The sequence below is a fragment of the Astyanax mexicanus genome, chromosome 6 (genome assembly GCF_023375975.1).
Source record: "Astyanax mexicanus isolate ESR-SI-001 chromosome 6, AstMex3_surface, whole genome shotgun sequence".
In the NCBI taxonomy this organism is placed as follows: domain Eukaryota; kingdom Metazoa; phylum Chordata; class Actinopteri; order Characiformes; family Acestrorhamphidae; genus Astyanax; species Astyanax mexicanus.
In genome coordinates, this window is record NC_064413.1 from 22,797,385 (window position 1) to 22,819,565 (window position 22,181).

Below are 22,181 nucleotides of genomic sequence, written 5' to 3' on the forward strand. Positions count from 1 at the left end.
GCTCTTTGCCCAGAAATCTTTACAACAAGCACTTTGGGGTATTGACTTGCTCCTTCAGATAAATAGTTTTTACACCGTTATCCAGGCTCAAAGTAGTCACACATCTCATTAGTAGAATTATGGAAGTAAAACAGTGTCACCAGACTTTGAAATCTAAAAGCACTTGAATTTTTAGCACTGAATTATTTTACATTGAATTATTGCATGTGATTTTTTTTTGCCTCTGAATTAAACACTTTAATTTTTCAGTATATCATTTTCACTTATTTTATTTTAATGTAAAAAAAAAATCAAAAGTAAAAATTCAAGTTTAAAAAATTCAATTAAAATAAATTCAGGTTGCTCAAATTCGACCTGTCAAATTCGACTGCTAAAATACAACGCTCAAAATTCGCTGTCAACACCCGGGACACACAGGATGAGCAATAGATTCAGTCTTCAATCGAGCCAACAACCAGCCAATCACATCACGCTCCGAAGATCACGTGACAGGTAGCGCCTCACGGCTCAGAGCCGCTCAACGCGAGTCACAGCCCCCTCCGCTGCTCCTCTCGAGTAGGTGAGTGTAGCTGAAAACAGGGCATTTACCTCACCACTGTGGCCATGTAATAATATCACTTAAACGGTGTAGAAATCCTCACTTTAACCACGGTTTGCTCTGTGGTTTGTAAACATATTAAATTAAGATAGATATCCAGATATACCTTGTTAAACTAACTAAATAAATAAAGCTCCTCTGTTCATTTCAGAAAGAGCTTCAAACACGAACACTAGATCAATTATTTATAAATACAGCCAGACTGTGTGGAAGATAATTACTACTGTAGAATCTGAGATAGTAACTTAGTTAGCTAAATTATAGCTACCTATCTTGCTAGTTAGCTGTGGGACTGTGCGGTTATAGACAAGATACTACCTAGTTAGCGGTTTGTTTAGCAATACCTTATTTACACTTTGCTGCAAAGTATGTTGCTTAGTGTACTGGCCACTGTCTAAATAAATATATTGAGCTATATTACACTTACTGTACCCCTCTCAGGCTGGTCCTCTCATTAAATAAAGGAGATTTATTAGAATTGCTTTTTGTCTCATTTCTAACTAATTTAACAGAGATAATTTAAGATATGACCATTATTTATTTTATGATATTAATTTTAATGTTTATATTTAATATATATTTTATACATTTGTTAACAATTCAACTCAGGCTTTTACTGAGGATATCAACAGTAAATAATAGTCCTAAAATGCTTGTGTAATTAAAATACAGCATGATTAGTCCTGTTTACTAGTGCATCTCAAAAGTGAAAAATATATATTTGTGTTTAATATCGTTCAGTAAACGGTCACCTTATGTTTAAAGCGACACATTTAACTTTTTTTTTATTTTAAGTTTAAACTACATATTCTAGTAAACTGGGTTAAGGTTAGGACAGTAATTCTGGTTTAATGAACTTTTAGCCAGGTAAAAATGATTTGGAATATGTCACTTTACATGTAGTGTAATGTATAATTTCTGTTAAATTATGATATTCTCATGATCTTCAGATTTTCTGAGATGCATTAGTAATTGGTTTGTGCCAAAACCAATGCAATAATAATTGCAAAAATGTTTTATATAAATATAAATGAAGTAAATACTGAATCCAAACAACACCAAGTTTAACACAGTCATATTTCTTGTCTTCATTTTCTTAAACAGGATATTTTCTCGCAGAAAAAGAAAGGATAATAAAAGGTAGGTAATGTTCTTAAAATGTTTAATTATATCCATGTATCAAATGCAGTAATTTTTCAAGTTTCTTTTGTATTCCACAGGTTTCCTTTCTCCAAACTTTTAAAGAACAAATAAAGAAATCCAATTTCATGCAGTCTGTGCTGTGTTTATTTGATTTATTTACATGTGCCATGTTCTGTTTTTCTTTAGTTGTTTACATGTGTTCTGTATTTTTTTTTTTGTATGTTTTAGGCAGCCTCCCTATATTCTGGCACATCATATCATGTTCATCTTGTTTGTATAAATAATAAAAGCTGTTGCAAATAATGTGGTTCCTATTCATAATCCAAATAATTCTGCATAAAATCTTCAAGTGGTGACTTCAGAATATGGACAGATCTTTGTATTCTTTGACTTCGTTCTTTTCGTGGTGAACTCTCCATAGCTGCAAGCTGAATCTTCTTTTCAACCTTAAATAAAAACATCAGATTCACTTTTAGCGACAGCATTTACAAAATGTGATAATTATTATTAACATAAAACATTTAATAAATATTACTAATAATACTCTCTCATGGGTTGCAATATTTGATTCTCATTTATTAACATGACCTAAATATAAATAAAAATGTATAAAAGACATCACTAATAAATATTGCACTGATTACAAATTAGATAATGCCCACACATACATCTAGACCTAGTTACCAGCCTGAGAGGTATATAGTAACTGTAATAAATCTCCTTTATTTAATGAGAGGACCAGTCTGAGAGGGGTACAGTAAGTGTAATATAGCTCAATATATTTATTTAGACAGTGGCCATTACACTAAGCAAAATACTTTGCAGCAAAGTGTCAATAAGGTATTGCTAAACAAACAGCTAACTAGGTAGTATCCGAGCAGCAGTTACAGCCTTCATTGTACTGTACCGTGACGTTTTACGTGACAGTGCCGCGAGACAGTGTCACGTGGACCCCCTAGTGGTGCAGGCCAGTTACTGCAGTGGCATGCTGTGTCACGGGACAGTGTACTGTGCTGTGACGTTTTACGTGACAGTGCCGCGAGACAGTGTCACGTGCACCCCCTAGTGGTGCAGGCCAGTTACTGCAGTGGCATGCTCTGTTACAGGACAGTGTACTGTGCTGTGACGTTTTACGTGACAGTGCCGCGAGACAGTGTCACGTGCACCCCCTAGTGGTGCAGGCCAATTACTGCAGTGGCATACTTTACACAACAGTTAGACAGTGACAGTGGGACCTGACAGCGTTATTTACACTTGCAGCGCGTAAAAAAGTGTTGTGAAGGGGAAACGGCTCTTTACCTAGCTGAGCCAGGCTGTTACTTCTGATTTCAAATCAAGGATGGCTGCTGTGCTTTTGACTGTTAATATTGCGAGTTAAATCAGCTGCTTAAATCGCATGACAATATGTGAAGTTCATAGGATATTCATTCAGACAGTCATACTATAATAGCAGCTGTACTTGACCATTTGCTCTTAAGAGTTCTAAAAGTTCAAATGTATCTTATTCATTTATAGTATACTATTATATTATTGTGCTATTTAAACTACTAATCACTACTCATTATTTATTAACTACTTGTATTTACTGTACTGTTTTATTCAGTTTAAACTGCATATACTATAGTATTCTTAATTGATTTTTAAATTACTCAAATTTACATTTACTAGACTACTTATTGCTCTATTTAGAGTTAAATCTATTAATAATGTTATACTAATTAATATTATTGTAAAACACATCTTACTTTATACAATATTACACTTGGTCATACTTTTTACTATAAGTCTATGGTTACGTGTACCCCCAAGTAGTGACCAGCAGCATCTCGAGACAGTGCCACACGCAACCATGAAAGAGTTGCGTAACAGCAGTGGCATGCTGTTTGTGACAGTGGTCCGTGACTCTAAATAGAGAAGACATAGGAAAGCCTAACAGTTATTAAAATATCATATCACAGCACTGGTGGGTTTCAATAACAATCTTCTTATTCTTCTTTTGTCTATTCCCTTTTCAGGGGTTGCCACAGTGAGTCAGGTTTTCAATAACAATTTATATACATATTAATAAGACTAAAGTTTTTTGTTTGCAGCCCTTCACCTACACTTTAAGATTTAAATAACAAATGCTTTATATTATTTTTCCTCCCATCATAGTTCTTGTATTGCTGCAGATTTTAAATATAATTAAAAGTTGTTCTTTATGGTCATTTCATTACACACTTATATATGTATCATGTATATTTACATGTAAACTCACATGTGCTACATCATTATGTCATTGTCATAAGTTTATAAGATATTATTAAGTTATTATTTTAGAAAAAAAAAATCAGAGCATGTAATACATCCGAATGAAATGTACAGGACAATTATTATTACATTATTAAAATTGTATAACACCCATTGCAGAATAAAAATGGTTAATATAAAGTATTTGTTATCATTCTACTGCAAAATTAATGCTCTCTATTTCTTTATTTACACGTAGCACCGTCACATCCATGTAAAGTATGCCACTGCAGTAATTGGCCTGCACCACTAGGGGGTGCACGTGACACTGTCTCGCGGCACTGTCATGTAAAACGTCACAGCACAGTACACTGTCCTGTGACACAGCATGCCACTGCAGTAACTGGCCTGCACCACTAGGGGGTGCAGGTGACACTGTCTCGCGGCACTGTCACATAAAACGTCACGGAACAGTACAATGAAGGCTGTAACCCCCTCTCTAGTATCTTGTCTATAATCACACAGTCCCACAGCTAACTAGCAAGATAGGTAGCTATAATTTAGCTAACTAAGTTACTATCTCAGATTCTACAGTAGTAATTATCTTCCACACAGTCTGACTGTATTTATAAATAATTGATCTAGTGTTCGTGTTTGAAGCTCCTTCTGAAATGAACAGAGGAGCTTTATTTATTTAGTTAGTTAGTTTAACAAGGTATATCTGGATATCTATCTTAATTTAATATGTTTACAAACCACAGAGCAAACCGTGGTTAAAGTGAGGATTTCTACACCGTTTAAGTGATATTACATGGCCACAGTGGTGAGGTAAATGCCCTGTTTTCAGCTACACTCACCTACTCGAGAGGAGCAGCGGAGGGGGCTGTGACTCGCGTTGAGCGGCTCTGAGCCGTGAGGCGCTACCTGTCACGTGATCTTCGGAGCGTGATGTGATTGGCTGGTTGTTGGCTCGATTGAAGACTGAATCGATTGCTCATCCTGTGTGTCCCGGATGTTGACAGCGAATTTTGAGCGTTGTATTTTAGCAGTCGAATTTATCCGACTAAGTATTTTATAAAGTCTAGATTTAAATTAGAGACTGATGGATGCATATTCTGCAGTGATGAAGAGGAGGATTTAGATCATCTTTTTTTTCAGTGTCACGTCATCCAAGATTTCTGGTGCAGTTTGTGGGATAGGCTCCACGATCAAGGATTTGATTTGCCAGCTTTGAATTCAAAAATAATCAAATTTGGAAGTTATTCTCAGAACCCCAAGACAGAATTTTTGATAAATAATTTAATTTTATTGGGAAAGTTTTTCATTCATAAATGTAGATTTTTTAAAACTAACCCTAATGTATACCATTTTAAAAATTACCTTAAGAATTTTTTGAAGTCTCTTAATTTAGTTAAAAACAAGTCTGCTGAAAAACTTTGTTTTTTAATTAAAAATGTGATCTGATGTAAATCTCTAAATATATATATATTTTTTATTTTATTTTATTTATTTATTTTTTTTGTACACATGTTACTCAACTCGGTGATGCTGATGCCTTGTATTACTATTGGTGCCTTGTTTTTGTTTGTAAGTTGATATTGTAAAATAAAGGAAAAAAAAAAAAAATTTTAGCAGTCGAATTTGACAGGTCGAATTTGAGCAACCTGAATTTATTTTAATTGAATTTTTAAAACTTGAATTTTTGCTTTTGAATTTTTTTACATTAAAATAAAATAAGTGAAAATGATATACTGAAAAATTAAAGTGTTTAATTCAGAGGCAAAAAAAATCACATGCAATAATTCAATGTAAAATAATTCAGTGCTAAAAATTCAAGTGCTTTTAAATTTCAAAGCCTGGTGACACTGTTTTACTTCCATATAGAATCCGGAGAGCCCTGAAATATAAAACAAAGCTTTAATAACTTTAAAAGCTTTTTAAAAAACACTGTTTACAACGCATAGTGTAACTTAATCTCTGGAAAAAAAGCATTTATCTGAAGGGGCAAATGGATGCCCCGAAGTGCCCATTGTACAGAGAGCTGGGCAAAAAGCACAAAATTACTGGATTTCAGAAAGCTGCAGGAGAGCGCAAGTGGGCTATTCAACAAATGTTAGTACTCTTTATCATGTTCTACTACACCCAAAGTCAATTTCAAAAATCAAGTCTCCTTTAAGAGATACTAACAATAATTGCAAATAGAATAAGAATATTAATAGTAATAGTAGATGTAACAGTGTTAATAACTGACAGAAGTGTTATAATGCAAAGTCACCAAGGTATCATAGTTGAACATATAATTAAAGAAACATATTTGGTGCCTATTGTTTGCGTGTATAGTTTTAGTTTCATTTTTAGTTTCCCTCTTCATTATGTATTAGGGATTTATTACATTTACATTTACATTTATGGTATTTAGCAGACGCCCTTATCCAGAGCGACTTACAACAGTGCTTCAAAGTTACTTAAGATATCCAAAGCTAGTTTGTAGACTAGGATCAAGAGATACATATTACATTAGCCTTATAGCTGCACTGTAAAACGTAACAGACACCAAATACACTGCATGTACTTTTTAAATATTTTACAGTAAAACTTCTGCTTTAACACTCACTAACAGTTGCCTTCTGATCTTCTGTGTAATGTTTTGTCCTACTAAACAAGCTTTCACCAGTTTATTGTTAATATTGCTTTATTTAGACATCCAAAACAGATGCAAATGTGGCATTAAAACATCCTCCTTTCATATGACACTGGTACAAATAAGCTCACTGTCTAAACAACAAATAACCAGTGCTGTAAAAACAAATATATCTATTTTTTTTATTTAATCTAGTGTTTATTTGTGTATTTATTTTTGATTGTTTATTTTTTCTAATTAATATTAAAGCGAAAGTGAAAGCTTTAAAATCACATAATTAATCTATATAAACAAATAAAACAAATACTAGAGATGGGTCCTGTATCTACTGATAATCCATAGACCCTTGAAACTGATAGCTGTCGTCCAAATTCACTCTCTATGCCCTTCCCCTTATTGCTTCCATAAGGAAAAGGCCAAAACGTCCTCTTTAGTGAACATAGAAATCATTATTTCTGCGTAACAACCTATTTTCTAAAAATATTATGTTGTGTCGTGATCGAGATACTCACTCTAAATAAGCTAAATACGTTTATTGAGTGTAAACGCTAGCTAACGTGCCCACCTACGTTATGGGCATTACCAAGGCCGAAGGGAGTAGGGGACGTGTGCTGGCGTGAATTGGGACGTGACCAAGCAAGCCAACCAGCAAGCCGGTTACTCGGCATCCGAGGGGGAATCTTACGTTCCTTCCTTCCCAATGGAGCTGTTACAGCAGAGATAGGCAGAATAATCGCATCACCCAGTTTACTAAGGTAAGATTAAACCACTTAAACATGTCTCTGTCCGTCGCTTTCGCCTTTTACTGATTAATGAATTTAGCAAGGGAACTAGCTGGGTTAGCTAGCAAATGTCGTGTACGACAGCTTTAGCTAGCGTTAGCTGGCTAGTCTGCTAGCTTAGCTAACTAACTAGCTAGGCGGCTTGTGTGTGCTAGCCTTAGCTGTTAGCCAGCTAGCGGTCACTGTTTAATCCTCTTGGCAGAAGATGTAAACCCAGCTACAGCAGCTCTGTTTTGTGGAGGAACGACTGTAACTTCAAAATATTGCAAACTGATGGGATGTTCCTTCTTATTATAGCGGACAGTCGCTATGCTAACTACCTAGCCTAAATCAGCTAACGCAGCTTTAAATGTCTAGGTTAGCTAGCTTGTGAGCAGGGCGGGCAAATCCAGGTCCAGAAAGTTTAACTCCACTCCGGGATGTGTTTTCTAAGTGTACTGTCTGAATTTGTTCTGCTGCTGCAGCAGCGCTATTCAGACTGTTGGAACAAAATCCTAGGGTGGATTTTTATTTTCTGGAGCTGGATTTGCCAGCTCTGATCCTAAGCGATCCAGGGGATAAACAGTGGGCCTGTATGTGTGAGTGAGTGAATGTATGTGTGAAAGAGATCTTGATAAACTCAGGAAAACAGTGGACTAGGTAACTTTAACTAGCTACCTAGTCCGTGTCAGTGTCAGAAGTAAGATTAGCTGCTGTGGTGAATAGGTTTAAGCTATTCGGATGGGCTATAGAAAGCCTAGAACCACACCAGTGATGGCAAGCTACAGGTCCTTACTCAGTGTTTACTAACTAGTAAAAACTTACATTGAAGATACTTGTAATGTTGACCGTTTTTTATGAGAAGAAAAAAATAATTTCAAATATTTCAGGTTTGTTAATCCATTCAGATTTGACATATTACCAGAAGCACCAGAAGTATTGATTTATATATAATTTAACTTTCTCTTGTATAGTTATTTATTATTTATTACTAATACAAAAATACAGTTTCACATATCTAGTGTATCATTTTTTTCTAGTAGAATCTGTAAGTTCAGATACATACACTGACTCGATTACTATTTCCACAAGTTGAATGAGTTAAATGAGAGTTAGAGTTAAGCTATGTATCTGGTGTTTTTATTAATGCATTTGTAGAATTAGTATTATAGTTAGATATAGTTATGGGAGTGTAATTCTATGTAAACTAATTGTGACAGTTGGCTGGTCAACATAGCTATAATAAGGATATAACCTCATGGTAATATTACTAGGAAGATGAAAAGAACAAGAAAGAATCTGAAATTAGAAGTTTTTAACAGTATAAAGTGCAGAGATCTGTTTTTTCAGTTAAGACTTTTGTTGCTGGTGTTTGTTTAGGCTAAATCTGCTTGCCATAATATGCGGGTAGTGTTTAAGATATAATAACTAAACTTGTTAGCTGTTAGGTTTAAAAGGCAGAATGTGGTTAATTTTCATATACTGTTTTAAGTTGGCTAGATGTTACTGTATTCAGTAGCCCGTTATCTGGAATTAGCTGCACTAGTATGCTAACAGTTGTTAAGAAAGATAGCGTATCTAGTTAGGTTAGCTAGCTACATTCCTGAACACTTAGGTTAGCTATCCAGCGCTAGCTGTGTTTGTACAGATGTGTCTGATTAAGCCCGGATGGTTTTCTGTGATGCAGTGACACGTCTAATCTAATGTTTTAAATCCGGTTTGGTAACCAGATTTAACAGATTTAAACGGGCGTCATTGCACCTCAGCATCCAAAACTTTTGTCAGAGCAGAAGAGATAATCCGATACAGGCTGTGCTGTGTCGGCGCAGGATCTTTGTAGGGCGAGTTGGAGGTGGCATCAACTGTCAGCCTGGATCCACAGCAGCTCTTTCCATTGCAACCGGAGAGGCGAGTTCAGAGAGGCTTTGGGGAGATTGTTACTGATAGTCAGCAGGACGATAGATTGAAAGTATTAATCCCAGTATTAAGTATTAAGGCCTAATCCCACACTTAGGATGGAAGTTTTGTTTTCTATTATACATATACAGCTCTGAAAAAACAGAGCACTTAAGTTTCAGAATCAGTTTTTGTTATTTATAGGTATGTTTGTGTAAAATGTTGTTTTATTCTATAAACTACGGACAACATTTCTCCCATAATAACGAGATGCAGATGCAGAGCTTTCAGACCTCAAATAATGCACAGAAAACAAGTTCATATTCATAAAGTTTAGTTCAGAAATCAGTATTTGGTGGAATAACCCTGGTCTTAAACACTGCTTTTGGATAACTTTATGCCACTCCTGGTGCAAAATTTCAAGCAGTTCAGCTTGGTTTGATGGCTGTGATCATCCATCTTGATTACATTCCAGAGGTTTTCAATTTGGTAAAATCAAAGAAACTTATAATGTTTCCAGAGCTGTATATAATTGTCAAAGGAAAAATTGTGTGAAATGGACTTTGGGTGTAGTAAAACATAATAATGAGTACAAACTTATGTGAAACATAAGTACAAACATTTGGCAAACATCCCACTTCCAATAAACCTCAAGCTTCCAAAATACAGCACTTTTAGCCTCCCAGTGGTGTAAAAAATATTATTTTTAGCAATCTGTTACCCTAGCTTATCTATTCGTTTGTGTTGATCAGTTGAGTTGTCATTACTTAATTTTGAGGTTTTATGGTGGTGCCTTTTTAAAACTACCTGTGCACTTCAAGGTTCTCAGTGCCTCACTTTAAATGTCAGAAACCTCAGAATTTTACCAATTTTACCAGCTTGATAATGGCATAAAAATCAGATTATTTTTGAGTGGCCAGCGCTGTGCCCCATCATTTGCATTGACTCACCTTTAAAAAACACTAATAAACATTCAACAATGTAGTCTTCTTTCTACTGAACTCGGATAATTTATGTTTCCATGGTGTTTCGAAAATCTACTCAACTCAGTGTGAATATCAGTATAGAAAGATCATGTTTTAAGTCAAGTAAAGAACTGCAATATTTAAATAATTTCTGATAATGGCAAAAATGTAGTTACTAGAAGTTAAAGCATTGTAAATAAACATTAATCTGATAATAACAATACATTTCTTCTGATTGTACATTGACTTTTTATCAATTTATATAAAAAACACGTTATTTGTAGTAAGTTATTGTTAAATTCTTATATTTTCTTTGGACAATACTCAAAGACCTACTTTAAAAAATAAAACCTTACTGTGAAAAGATTGTGTTTAATGGCCAAAAACAAGTTTTTTCACTTTTTTAAGTGTTGATCACACAGTCATGGTGGACTGAAGCTATACTTGGTCATTTCTTGAAGCAATGGTAGATTTAAGGCTAAAACATATTTCTGATATGTAGTGAAGTGTGTAAAATTGTGAAAAAGATCATTTGTGCTCATAATATTCTTTTTTTTAAAGTGCACAAAAGTTCCTTTTGTGTATTTCAACTTCTCAGTTATCGGTTAGAAAAGAAAACATTGTATATCATATAAATATCTGGAGACATTAAAGTAGTATACCCATGCCACACACACACACACACACACACACACGCACTGTTCCTAAACTGCCAGCCTAAGACACTGACCTCCCACTCTCTTGTTAATGTAATGCAGCCTGGAGCAGCCTGTCACTGTAGGCCGTGATGGAAGTTGAGTGTGGTGAAGGGGAAGTGTCCTCTATAGGCTTTGATGTAAAAGTTAACATCACATGAAACTTCCCTTTTCAAAGCTAAGCTGAGATTTTTTTTGTATATTCATATAAAAAACTATTTTGCCATGACAAAAGTCAGTTTCCTGTAGGCCTTTGAAAACCACTGCTAAACATTTAACCCTGTAGTTCTCTTTTTCTAAAGCAGCAGACATGTTGGACCCCTCTAATTAAGGTTAAATGGCAACCTTTTAAAGCCCGGTGTTGTAACCATGTGCTCTGGCTTTGTTGCTCAGCATTAACAGACAGTTACACCAGGATAGATAATGTAGTCCAGATTCAATAAAATCATTGTGTTGTTGGAAAGCCTGAGGCCTGTTTCACCAAGCATGTTTAACTGAGCCAGAGTTCCTGAAGTTTCAGTCTTTTCGGTCATAGATTTAAAAAAAAAAAGATTAATTACAGTCCATGAGCACATGAAAGTGTGGCGAAAAGTCACGTGAAACATGAGTAGAGGTTGAGCAGCAGATTATTACAAACAGGAAATCATACTGTCGGAGACAGTGGTGGTGCAGGGATTACTCTGCACTCTATTTGAATTTGGATGTTGAAATTTTATAGTTCCAAATAGGAAATTGAAACACCAGTAAAGCTTGGAAAGTTAGAAAACACCCGCCAACACCAAGTTTAGAATCCAAGATGGCTGCACTGCAGATCATTGGTTGTAAAAGCAGTAGCATTGTACTGTTTATTAATATTTCTATCCATTAAATCAGTAATATCAGTTATACTGTGTTTACACCTACTTGAGGACATCTTTTCATGGTGTTTGCGAAAAAGTCTGTATAATGCGTTGTTATTGTATCAGCTTGTATTGTTAGCAGTGCTACTCAGGAACAATGCTAACAGTGATATCTGAATGTGTAACAAAAATGCCATCAACATGGATTAAATATCATTCCAACATCCGAGGTAAATGGAACACAGCAATAGAGCACATGGTTATTGATGATCTGCAGTATATATTTCTTTAGAACTCACCAGAAGTTAGTGAACCTACATGTACAAGGTTGAAGTAAAATAAATAATATTCATTAAATGTAACTGTTTTTTGGTGAAAATAGATAATGGAAAACGAGAGCAAGAGCAACGAGAACATTTAATTTTCTGTGATGTTAATAGGGCCCTTGTGCGCGATGTGTGTGTGTGTGTGTGGAACGCATATATAGTGACCAAAAGCAAAACTGTCACCATTATGACCGTGTTAAATGTGGTGTTTTTTTTGCTGAGGTATCTGCTTTGTAATTTTCAGATTTACAAGATGATTTCTTATTCTTCTATGCAAAATGTTTTTCTTTTGTGATTGGGCATTCACTGAAACATCAGGGGGGAAGTCGTTACATTGGCATTCTTCTAGTAAATTAATTGATAGCTGATCAATGGGACTGGAGGATTAACCTCAGTCAGAAGGCTAATCCAGAGTGGGGACATACCCGTCTGTGATTGGTGTTAGTGTTTTTTGTTTTTGATTAAATCAGTTTGAGATACTTTTTGAAGAGATAGAAATAAATGGGATGTTAAAAGTAAACCTTCTGAAACACAATGTTTTTTTGTTTTCAAGTTGTATGGTGTTTCTCTGAAGCTTCAATATCTGGACCGAGAATGTGTTGACTAAATTAATTTAGTAAAATAGGCCCAATCATCTTGTTTTAGGTACTGTTTGTAAAAAAAAAAAAAAAAAAAAAATCATGACGTCTTTGTTTGTTTATGAAAAAAAATAATGTGGAATAATTCTTGTTTGTGAAACCAACCCTATAGGTTTAAGTATTAGCGATCCTAATGATTTTTCTTTGTCGCTCTTATTTTTTTAATACAGTGGCCTAAGACAGTCTGGCCATGGGTGATACGGAGTTGGATCTTTCCCCTTCCCAGCTGGAGGAGCTGCAGAAAAGCCCATCAGCCTCCTCCACCTCCACTACCTCGTCTCTCTCCCTCCCATCCTCTCCATCGTCTGGTCCTCGTCCGTTCACCAGCTCCAGCCCCAGTGCCAGTGATAGTCTGCCAGCATCCAGCCCTCCACTGGACGTTATATCCGAGGGCGTGGGAGAGCTGAGCCTGGTCATTGATACTGAGGTGGCTAAGAAAGCCTGCCAGGAGGTTTTGCAGAAGGTCAAATTCCTCAAAGTAGATTCAGAACCTGCTTCCACTGCTGTTGAGCCCAAACTCGTGAATGGAACCTCGCACACTGATCCTTCAGATGGAGACAGCGATGGATTAGAAAAGCCTGTGAAAATCACAGAGGAGGAGCCTTCCTCAGGCACGGTGAAGAGTGCTCGCCGGCGCCAGAAGAACAACACCTCCAAGCAGTCGTGGCTTCTGAGGTTGTTTGAGTCCAAACTTTTCGACATCTCCATGGCCATCTCCTATCTGTACAACTCCAAGGAGCCGGGAGTGCAGGCCTACATCGGCAACCGGCTCTTCAGCTTTCGTAACGAGGACGTGGACTTCTACTTGCCTCAGCTGCTCAATATGTACATCCACATGGACGAGGAGGTGGGCGATGCCATCAAGCCCTATGTGGTGCACCGCTGCCGCCAGAGCATCAACTTTTCCCTGCAGTGCGCCTGGCTGCTGGGGGCCTACTCTTCTGACATGCACATCTCTACGCAGCGCCACTCTCGTGGTACCAAGCTGCGTAAGCTTATCCTGTCAGATGAGCTCAAGCCTGCCAGCCAGCGCGCACGCAGGGAGGTTCTGCAGCCTCCCCCGCCCTGTCCCCATCCCCTTCACCACGGGCCGGGCCTGAGCGAACACAGCCTCTCACCCTCCAAGCGCACCCACCAGCGCTCCAAATCCGACGCCACCGTCAGCATCAGCCTCAGCAGCAACTTGAAGAGAACAGCCAGCAATCCTAAAGTTGAGAGCAGTCAGGATGAGGTGAGACCCCTTTACCTCAGCCAGACAGGCTTTGTGTAACCTTACTGGTTATTGCAGTGCAGTTGCTTAATAAATTTATGTGTGTCTTTCTTTGCCTAGTAGTCTACGCTCACTGGAGATGTGCATCATGGTTGTTTTCACTGCTTCTTTATTCATTTTAAGGAGAGACAGTATGCGTTTGTGTGTAACCTGAATACATTTCATATGATTGCTCTCCTTTGGTTAGTTATTTTATATAAATGCTACATGCTACTAGCTAGCTTCTTTAACCTTAAAGTCTGTGGCATTGCTGCAGTTTAGTCATATTCGTAACAATAACAGTAAAGTCTCGTATTTGTAAAATTAGCAGTGCTAGTTATCTATATGAAGGTGGTGGAAAATTGCCACCTTCTTTTCCATAATAACAAAGGGGTGGGGGCGGGGCATCTTTGTTTACTGTGTGTTTAGACCTGTTGCGATAACTATGTCATCGACTTATCGTGAAATTTTTTTTACAGCGATCATTTTTGCCTACATCGATAATAGCTATCGGGTCCCACTGTTCTGCTCTCAACACGAATTAGCCGGTTTGTTTACTTTGTTTCAAAACAGTGGTAACTGAGATCTTATTTAAAGCACAACTATCCAGCCCATTTCATCCAGCTGAAGATTGAATATGAATATTGTAACCTCAAAGAGATCCTTCAGTTACCTTAAAAAATACATTTATAGCAAGAGCTCTGGCCTGCTGAGCCATCTCTGTCTTTGATCATATGGACACTAATTTTTGTTTTATAGCATATACATCTATGATCAGAAAAGAGAATCTGCAAGTGAAATTTTTAGTTAGTAAATAATCTATGCTCCATTAAATGTGGTCAGTGTGCTTTACCATATTGTCTTCTATATAACAAATCACTCGTTATGGCACACTCACTTCAGCGCTTCATTGCTTGGCGTGGTGCTGCTTGTGGTGTGTCCAGTGAGCAGTGCTGTCTCTGACAGCTTCACACGTCTTAATGCTCTTGCGTCACTGGAGATTAATAACTGAATTTTCCAGTCTAAAATGCTAACAGCTGTTTTTTTTGGAAGGCCTGTGTATATTTTATATAGTAACTTACAACAATCCAGTCTGTTTACTTTGATGTGTTCTAGAGCTAGTTAGCTGTGCTCTAAAAGCTCCAAATAATGTTAAAAAGCTTGTTGGGAACCTCTTTATGATCAGTATCCACAGCACTCTAGCTCATAGCTACTCTAGACTACATTCACACTTTGAATACAATACAACCATAAACCATTTGAGATGAAATGTCCGGAAACACTTGAAAAGTGGGCGTAGAGGACTACGGTGTCACACACTTTGTGTTTTGTTTGCCTCTCTGACTGGCAACTGTGTGGTCACTGGAATCAGCTTTGATCCTTTTAATTACAAAACAGTTGGTCAGCTTTCAGTAAATTGTTCTAAACTCTGAAAACTGAAACTATGCTGCAGTTCACTTTAAAGCAAAGTAGTCTTCTCTTGTGTCTCTTTAGGCTTGTTGTGTACAGCTACTGACCTCTACCTCCATTAGCACAGGCATGTAAAGGCTTCTTTGCGTATGCAGGCAACCCATATAGGTCTTTTCACATCCCTGTAATGAGTTGCCCTGGTGAGTGTTACATACGTTACTGTCACAACCACATTCTTATTAGCTAGAATGTGAGACTACACCAGATTTGATCTATTGATTTAATAATGAGACCATTAGAGGCTGATGTGGCTTACAGGTCATGCCAAGCTCAGACTACACTACCATATTTTTCACACTATAAGGCACACTGGATTATAAGGCGCATTTAACGCGACATTTGTAATGAAAGGGGGAGTCGCCATGTTTTCCTTCTAATTTAGCAGGTCTTAGCATTTCAGTTTATTTCCATTAAAGCTGGAGCATTAGCATTTGCATTAGCAGTCGACTGCTAGTGGTTAGCAGCTGATGCCGCCCGACAGCGTTACACTGAGGAACCCTGAGCGTTCTGGTAAACCAGGGCTATATTAGCTAGCAGTTTGTCCCACGTAGCTTGTTTTAACATTGTAAACACACAATAGTGCTGGGGTTAGCGGGTGATCCTAATGCTCCTCCAGCAGTGCTAGCCGGGGTTAGCAGCAGGCTACAGGCTATTATACTCACCTATGAATGGCCAAATAGCTAGTGGCTAATGCTAATACTGCTGGAAAAACTTAATAGAAACTCCTGTATAACACTGCACTGCAGTGGAGTGCTTTGATATTCCTTACAACCTGACTAGTAAAATTCATAAATAAGGTATACTGGATTATAAGGTGCTCTGACAATTTTTTGGGAAAATTAAAGGATTTTAAGTGTGCCTTATAGAACAAAAAATACAGTATATTGTTTTAGACTATTTTACTTATCATGCCATAATTTGTGTCGTGTTTTCAATAGAGGACTGGCAACACTAGCTGTCAGTTACTACTGATGAATTTTAAATGTAGATGTTGAATTTGTATTACTGTTATAGTGCTGTATAATGGTGAATGGTGCTTAATCTTTATCTTCCTTTATCATACCTGAAATGAGTTTGCTCACTTCAAATGGGGACATCTGCCCCAGTCTGACTGTCTGGCCACTTTGGCATACACTCCCACTCACCTGCATTATCTGGCAGAGCCAGAGGCAGCCATGGCCTAAAGGTTAGAGAAACTGGCTTGGGACCAAAGGGTCACTGGTCCATTTTCTGGTGCATGTTTATTTGTGTTCACCACCCTTAATGTGAGTGTTCACTACCAAAGATGGGTTAAGTGCAGGCCTAATTTAACTCATATTGCTGTGCAGTGAAAATAATAAGAGGACAACGGAACAATGCACGCCATCATGCAGTGCCTGAATAGGTTCCTGAAATAGGAGCCCTTGTTTACCTACATGGAAAAGTACTGTCAATAACGTTGGACTTTGATTCAAAGAAACATGAACCTATTAGTCCTGGACATAAAATATAAAATCCCAAGCTTTGAGCAGTGGAGCAGGAGAGCTGTATCCTCTAGATTGATGGTGATCAATCTAGTACCTATGGGATTGGGATGAGTTCTTTGAGAGTTTACCAACATAGGTAAACATGATAGGTGTGGATGCTATGTTAGTCACATGGATTTACAGCTATCTCACAGAGCGTCCGCAGTATGTCAGTTTGGGTGGTTGCAGGTCTGAGATGGTGGTAACCAACATTGGGGCTCCTCAGGGTACAGCATTGTCACCATTTCTCTTCACTCTTTACACTGCTGATTTTAAACATGTGTCTGAACTTTGCCACATTCAGAAATATTCAGACGACACAGCTGTGGTGGCATGTATAAGAGGTGGGGATGAAAGAGAGTACAGAGATCTTGTTGCTGCCTTTACAGCCTGGAGTAGAAGAAAAGGTCTTCTCCTCAATGCACTGAAGACCAAGGAGATGATTGTGGATTTCCGTAGACTGAAACATTCCCATCAGCCTGTTATCATCGATGGACAGATCATTGAGAATGTTCAGTCCTATAAGTATCTCGGAGTCCACCTGGACAACAAACTGGACTGGTCAGTGCAGACGAGTGCAGCATTTAAAAAAGGACAGAGCAGGCTTTACTTCCTCAGGAAGCTTAAATCATTTAAGTCTTCTTTGGTGTTGCCTGCTGGGGAAGCAGCATTACTGTTATGGACAGGAACAGACTGGATAAGCTTATAAGGAAGTGTGTGTCAGTAATGGGCGGGAAAGTGGACTCTGTGGGTCAGTTAGTGGAGAAGAGGATGAGGTGTTTAATGGAGTGTATCCTCAGTAATAGCAGACACCCTCTGCAAGGGATCCTGGCAGCTCAGAGGAGCTATCATATTGGCCTCAAATATGCTCCTGTCGCTGAATGCAATCCAGTTGTCACAGCAGTGCTTCAAAATCTAGTAAAAGGCTCTCATCGGACAGTTAATCCAACGTTTTTTCCTCAAACCCATTGATTTACAAAAAAACAAAACAAAAAAAAACAGTGAATGTACAAGATGTTCCAATACTTATTTCCATATAGTCTGTATATAAAAAGCTTAATAGATCCACCCATTTTTCTTCCTCCACATAAATAAATCTCTTTGTGATGTGAAGAGGAGGGTTCATAATCACTGGTTATGATCATTATCTTTCTTTATTTATCTCTGTGCATTATGCTCTCCTTCCCTCCCATCTCTTTCATGTGCCTGTTTGTGCTGCTATAGCAACAGTGGCGTCACAGTTCACATGAAGAGTTTGCAGCTGTGGCAATTTTGGGTGCAGCTTACTGAAATCTTACGAAAGCTTGCTCTGTTCACCTCTGCCGTAGTTTAGTGACGATTACCTAGATTTACTTCTGAGAAGAATCTGAGCTTTAGATGGGTAACTGGCACTCAGGGAGTTCTCTTTGACTAGCACTGTAAAGCAGGTCATGTGTAAGTATCTGTAATTTAGTGCTGTAAAAATAGAAATCAATACTCCAGTGTTTGTTAGTCATTTAATCAAGCAGTCCACAATTTAATGTTACTTCTACGGCCGCTCCCGGCATGATTCAGCCCATTTAGTCAGACTCAATGATCGACTAATGCATAGAAGGCAAACAAAGGAGAGTTACCATCCATGTCAGCCCTTTGTTATTTAAATGTGTAGTTTTTGGGACAGCTTTGCTACTCTGCGCAGTAAAACAGATTTTTTATTTTTTACAGGAAAAAATACCATCATGTATGTTACTGTATTTTTCACACTATAAGGCGCACCAGATTATAAGGCGCAATATTAATGAATGTCTGTTTTCTGGTCTATTTTCATACATAAAGAAATTAAATGTAAATGTAAGGCGCACCGGATTATAAGGCGCATTTTATGCGACATTAGTAACTAGTAACTAATAGTAGGAATAGGGGTTTCTCCACCTGGATGGCAAGACCTGTAAAGCTAAGCTAAGTAAACAAAAAAGTTGCTAATGCCACCCGACAGCACTACTCTGAGGAACTCTGAGTGTTCAGGTAAAACAGGGCGATATTATTAGCTAGTAGTTCCCACATGGCTTGTTTTTGTGATAGCAGTGCTATCCAGGGTTAGTTGCAGGGTACAGGCCCATAATACTCACCTCTGGACGGTCAAAGAGCTGGCGGTTAGCCTCTCTAATGCTAATGCTAATACTGCTGAAGAACTGAACCGATAAAATTGTTTTCATGTGCTGGACTTCACCGAAGTGGCTTTACTGCTCCTTACAACCTGACTGGTAAAATTCATACATAAGGCACACCGGATTATAAGGCGCATTGGTGATATTTGGGAAAATTAAAGGATTTTAAGTGGGCCTTACCGGGGTGTTGCCTGCCCTGGCGCCGAACATTACTGAACGAGCCCCGACTGTGGAACAAATCCAGACATTTAGGGGGAAAAAGAGAGAAAAGGTTCCCCCCCAGAGTCAGCCACGGTGCTGTTTCAGGTATCGGTCATTTCAGAATGATAGCAGTGTTTATAGCAGTAGAGCTGTAAATGAATATAATGCTGTTATTGAGTTAACTAAGTTAGTCTAATCTCAGATTGTTAGCAGCTAATGATTCAGCTATTTAACTAAATACTGTTACTGACAAACCTCATGCTCCATCGTTTTAGTAACTAATCAACAAAGCTGTACATCAGTATTATTCTATTTGTCTGATCTATAAGGATGGCTGAAATTTAAAGTTTGGAAGTAAACTAGAATCACTGACTAATGACTGGGCCTAATACCTCAGATAAGAGGTCCTTTGACTAATTTGCTTAAGTGACCAACAGTAAAAGGTAACTATAATTTTGCCACTAGAAATTAGGGATGAATTGCATTGTTACATAAAATGCTTGGGAAACTGGGGAAACTCTATGCCGTGAAAGATAGTGTTTTATTTTTTTAATGTTTGTTATTTTCATTTTCTGTCACATGTAGTTTTTTTTCCTATTGTTTCCAGGTTTTTTAATGCTTTTTAATAAGACAGCAACAATCAACCATGCTGAATTAAAGCAAACTTTTAAATCCATCAAATATAAAAACTGCATAATATGCAGGATGCTTAAAAAAATATATATATGTAAAGAAAAAATCTTATGATTGGCTGGGCTGAGCCCCGGATCTTTAGATACCCAGGCAATGCCCCTGGCACGTAATAGTGCAAATAAAATATGCGTATGTACATTCCTTTGGTTCTCTAAGGACTGCTTTAGTTATATGAGAAACTGTTTCTCAACATTCCAAATGTAAACGCTAGAGATGCACCAAAAGGCAAATTTTTGGCCTAAACCGAACAAATTAAAACATTTTCTGAATACCAATAATTAGTTTTGCCACTATTTTCACCATTGAATAAATTAAATAGCTTAAATGTATTTGACCTGCTTTTTTTAAAATAAAAAGCAGTTACACAACTACAACTTAAAAAAACACACAGCATTTTAATACTCAGCGAACATACTCACAAAGTACAATACATTTACCTCAGTAGTGCTATACTAATCATAAATTTACCTCTGTTTCTCAAATGACGTGTAACTTAAAAATCTACACAGAGAAAAGGCAACCACTCATTTGGTTAACAAAAGCTAAATGTGTCAAAAAGTAGAAATTATATTTTGGGATATTTGATAAACAAGCAAGGAGAAATTCAAATGTACTGCTTTACAACTTTAACGACTAAAAAGTTAGCCATTAATGGCTGAAATGATTCAATAATTACTGCTAACTTCTACAAAACTAATATAAACCTTTATATTAGCTTTTAAAGTTTTAAGGTAGCAGAACTTTAATCTTCACCTATTTTCTATCATGTGTGATAATTATTATGAGTGAAGGCATGCATACTGTCCACTATTGGTTTTTAGTTGAGTAATGTGCTCATCAGAATGTAATGACATCATTTTTAGGGGTGATTGCATGCCGCACCCCATTCAAGCACTGCTGTGTCCCAGAGGTTCAGTCCTTTAGAGATAAGAAACACGTTTGACCACCGGATCCATAAAACTCCCAGGAGATGTTGGCTCCCTGAAAGGCGATTAGTCTTTTATCTAGAGGAGTTTGGACTCGTGCTTGTCTCTGATGAATCACAGCCGCTGCCTAACCAATGAGGTACAGGCTTCTGTAAACAAGCTGAACGGAATGCTTGGCAAGACCTCCTTCCCCGAGTCTCTTTGCTGTTCAGTTCCTCTCTGGTTTTTCTATTATATGTGTTGGAGAGATGCCGGTACGAGTCATGTGAGCGAGTGGGTGATGACTCCATGCAGGCCTGAGATTAAGATGGAAAAGGCCCTTGGTGAAATGTGTGCTTCAGAGTATTGCACAAAGCAGGATTTCTCAGTAGGCTGGGTAATGAGTCAAAAGAAAAAAAAATCCAGTAGAATAATTCCTAGAGTCTAGTCTTAAAGAGGCATGACTTTTGGCCTATACAAGGAATTTTTCAAACCTTCTGTACACACAAAGATTTGCAGGCAGGCACGTCTCAATTATTTTATTGAATTTTGCCTTATTTTTTTTTCCTGTGGAAAAGAGAACAACTAGCATAGTTTTGTAACATCACAGATAAATTGTGATTCATGAAACAGTTCTTTCAGTTTACTGTAATATAACAACTTCAACACAGTCATTAAGTGCTTTACCCGCTGTAATAGGATATGTTGTATTTCTATATATTTTGCCAGAAACAGCACTTTGTAACTTGTGAAAAGAGCAGGACAAAGCTTGAGAGAACCGCAAAACGTTGTACACTCAATGTCAAGGAAATAATTGCACCCAGAAGGAAGTGACAAATTGCAATGCTATTCGGAAGAAAGATAAAGTTAACCGGCAACAATCAATTATCAAAAATATAAACTGATATGGGCAACCGTTGATCATATTTATGGAGCTACACACATAAAAGTTGTGTGTAATGCAAAATGCCAAACATCTCAGCATTGGGTTGTAGGGTTTCCTAATGGTATATCCTGTGATAATTCATGGCAGGCAACCTGAATATTTATGCAGTTCCTGCAGATTTGCATTGATAGTGCATGAATATAATCCCACACACTTTCAATGAGGGACAGTGGAATCTGTGTTTTCGCTGCAGGCTCCCGAGACGGCAGCAGTGTGTTGACGAGCATTGTTGGAATCCTGCATAGTTCAGTAGTGTGTGTTGGTTGCAGGACCTCATTAAAGTTATGTTGTGATGTCAAAGTGCCTGTAATGAAGACCAAAGGTTATCTGGCAT

At 37.5% G+C, this 22,181-nt stretch overlaps 1 protein-coding gene and 2 long non-coding RNA genes across 4 annotated transcripts in view; 2 read left to right on the plus strand and 1 right to left on the minus strand.

The window, feature by feature from the left end:
* Positions 1-141: 141 nt before the first annotated feature.
* On the plus strand, positions 142-1,871 carry LOC125802514 (uncharacterized). Its single transcript, XR_007439644.1, has 2 exons — positions 142-559; positions 1,703-1,871. It is a non-coding gene; the product is annotated as an uncharacterized LOC125802514 (long non-coding RNA).
* Positions 1,744-4,904, minus strand: LOC111193367 (uncharacterized). The gene is made up of 2 exons (XR_002650479.2): positions 4,828-4,904; positions 1,744-2,187 (listed from the first exon to the last, which is right to left on the minus strand). It is a non-coding gene; the product is annotated as an uncharacterized LOC111193367 (long non-coding RNA).
* Positions 4,905-7,224: 2,320 nt separating this feature from the next.
* pi4kb (phosphatidylinositol 4-kinase, catalytic, beta) overlaps positions 7,225-22,181 on the plus strand; it is a 29,281-nt gene continuing 14,324 nt past the window's right edge. The window contains exons 1-2 of one of the 2 annotated variants that reach the window (XM_007235976.4): positions 7,225-7,366; positions 12,902-13,962. In XM_007235976.4, the coding sequence (XP_007236038.2) occupies positions 12,922-13,962 (1,041 nt within the window). In that variant the 5' untranslated portion in view covers positions 7,225-7,366; positions 12,902-12,921. The remainder of the gene's footprint in view (positions 7,367-12,901; positions 13,963-22,181) is intronic. The other variant, XM_007235977.4, reaches the window with a different exon arrangement.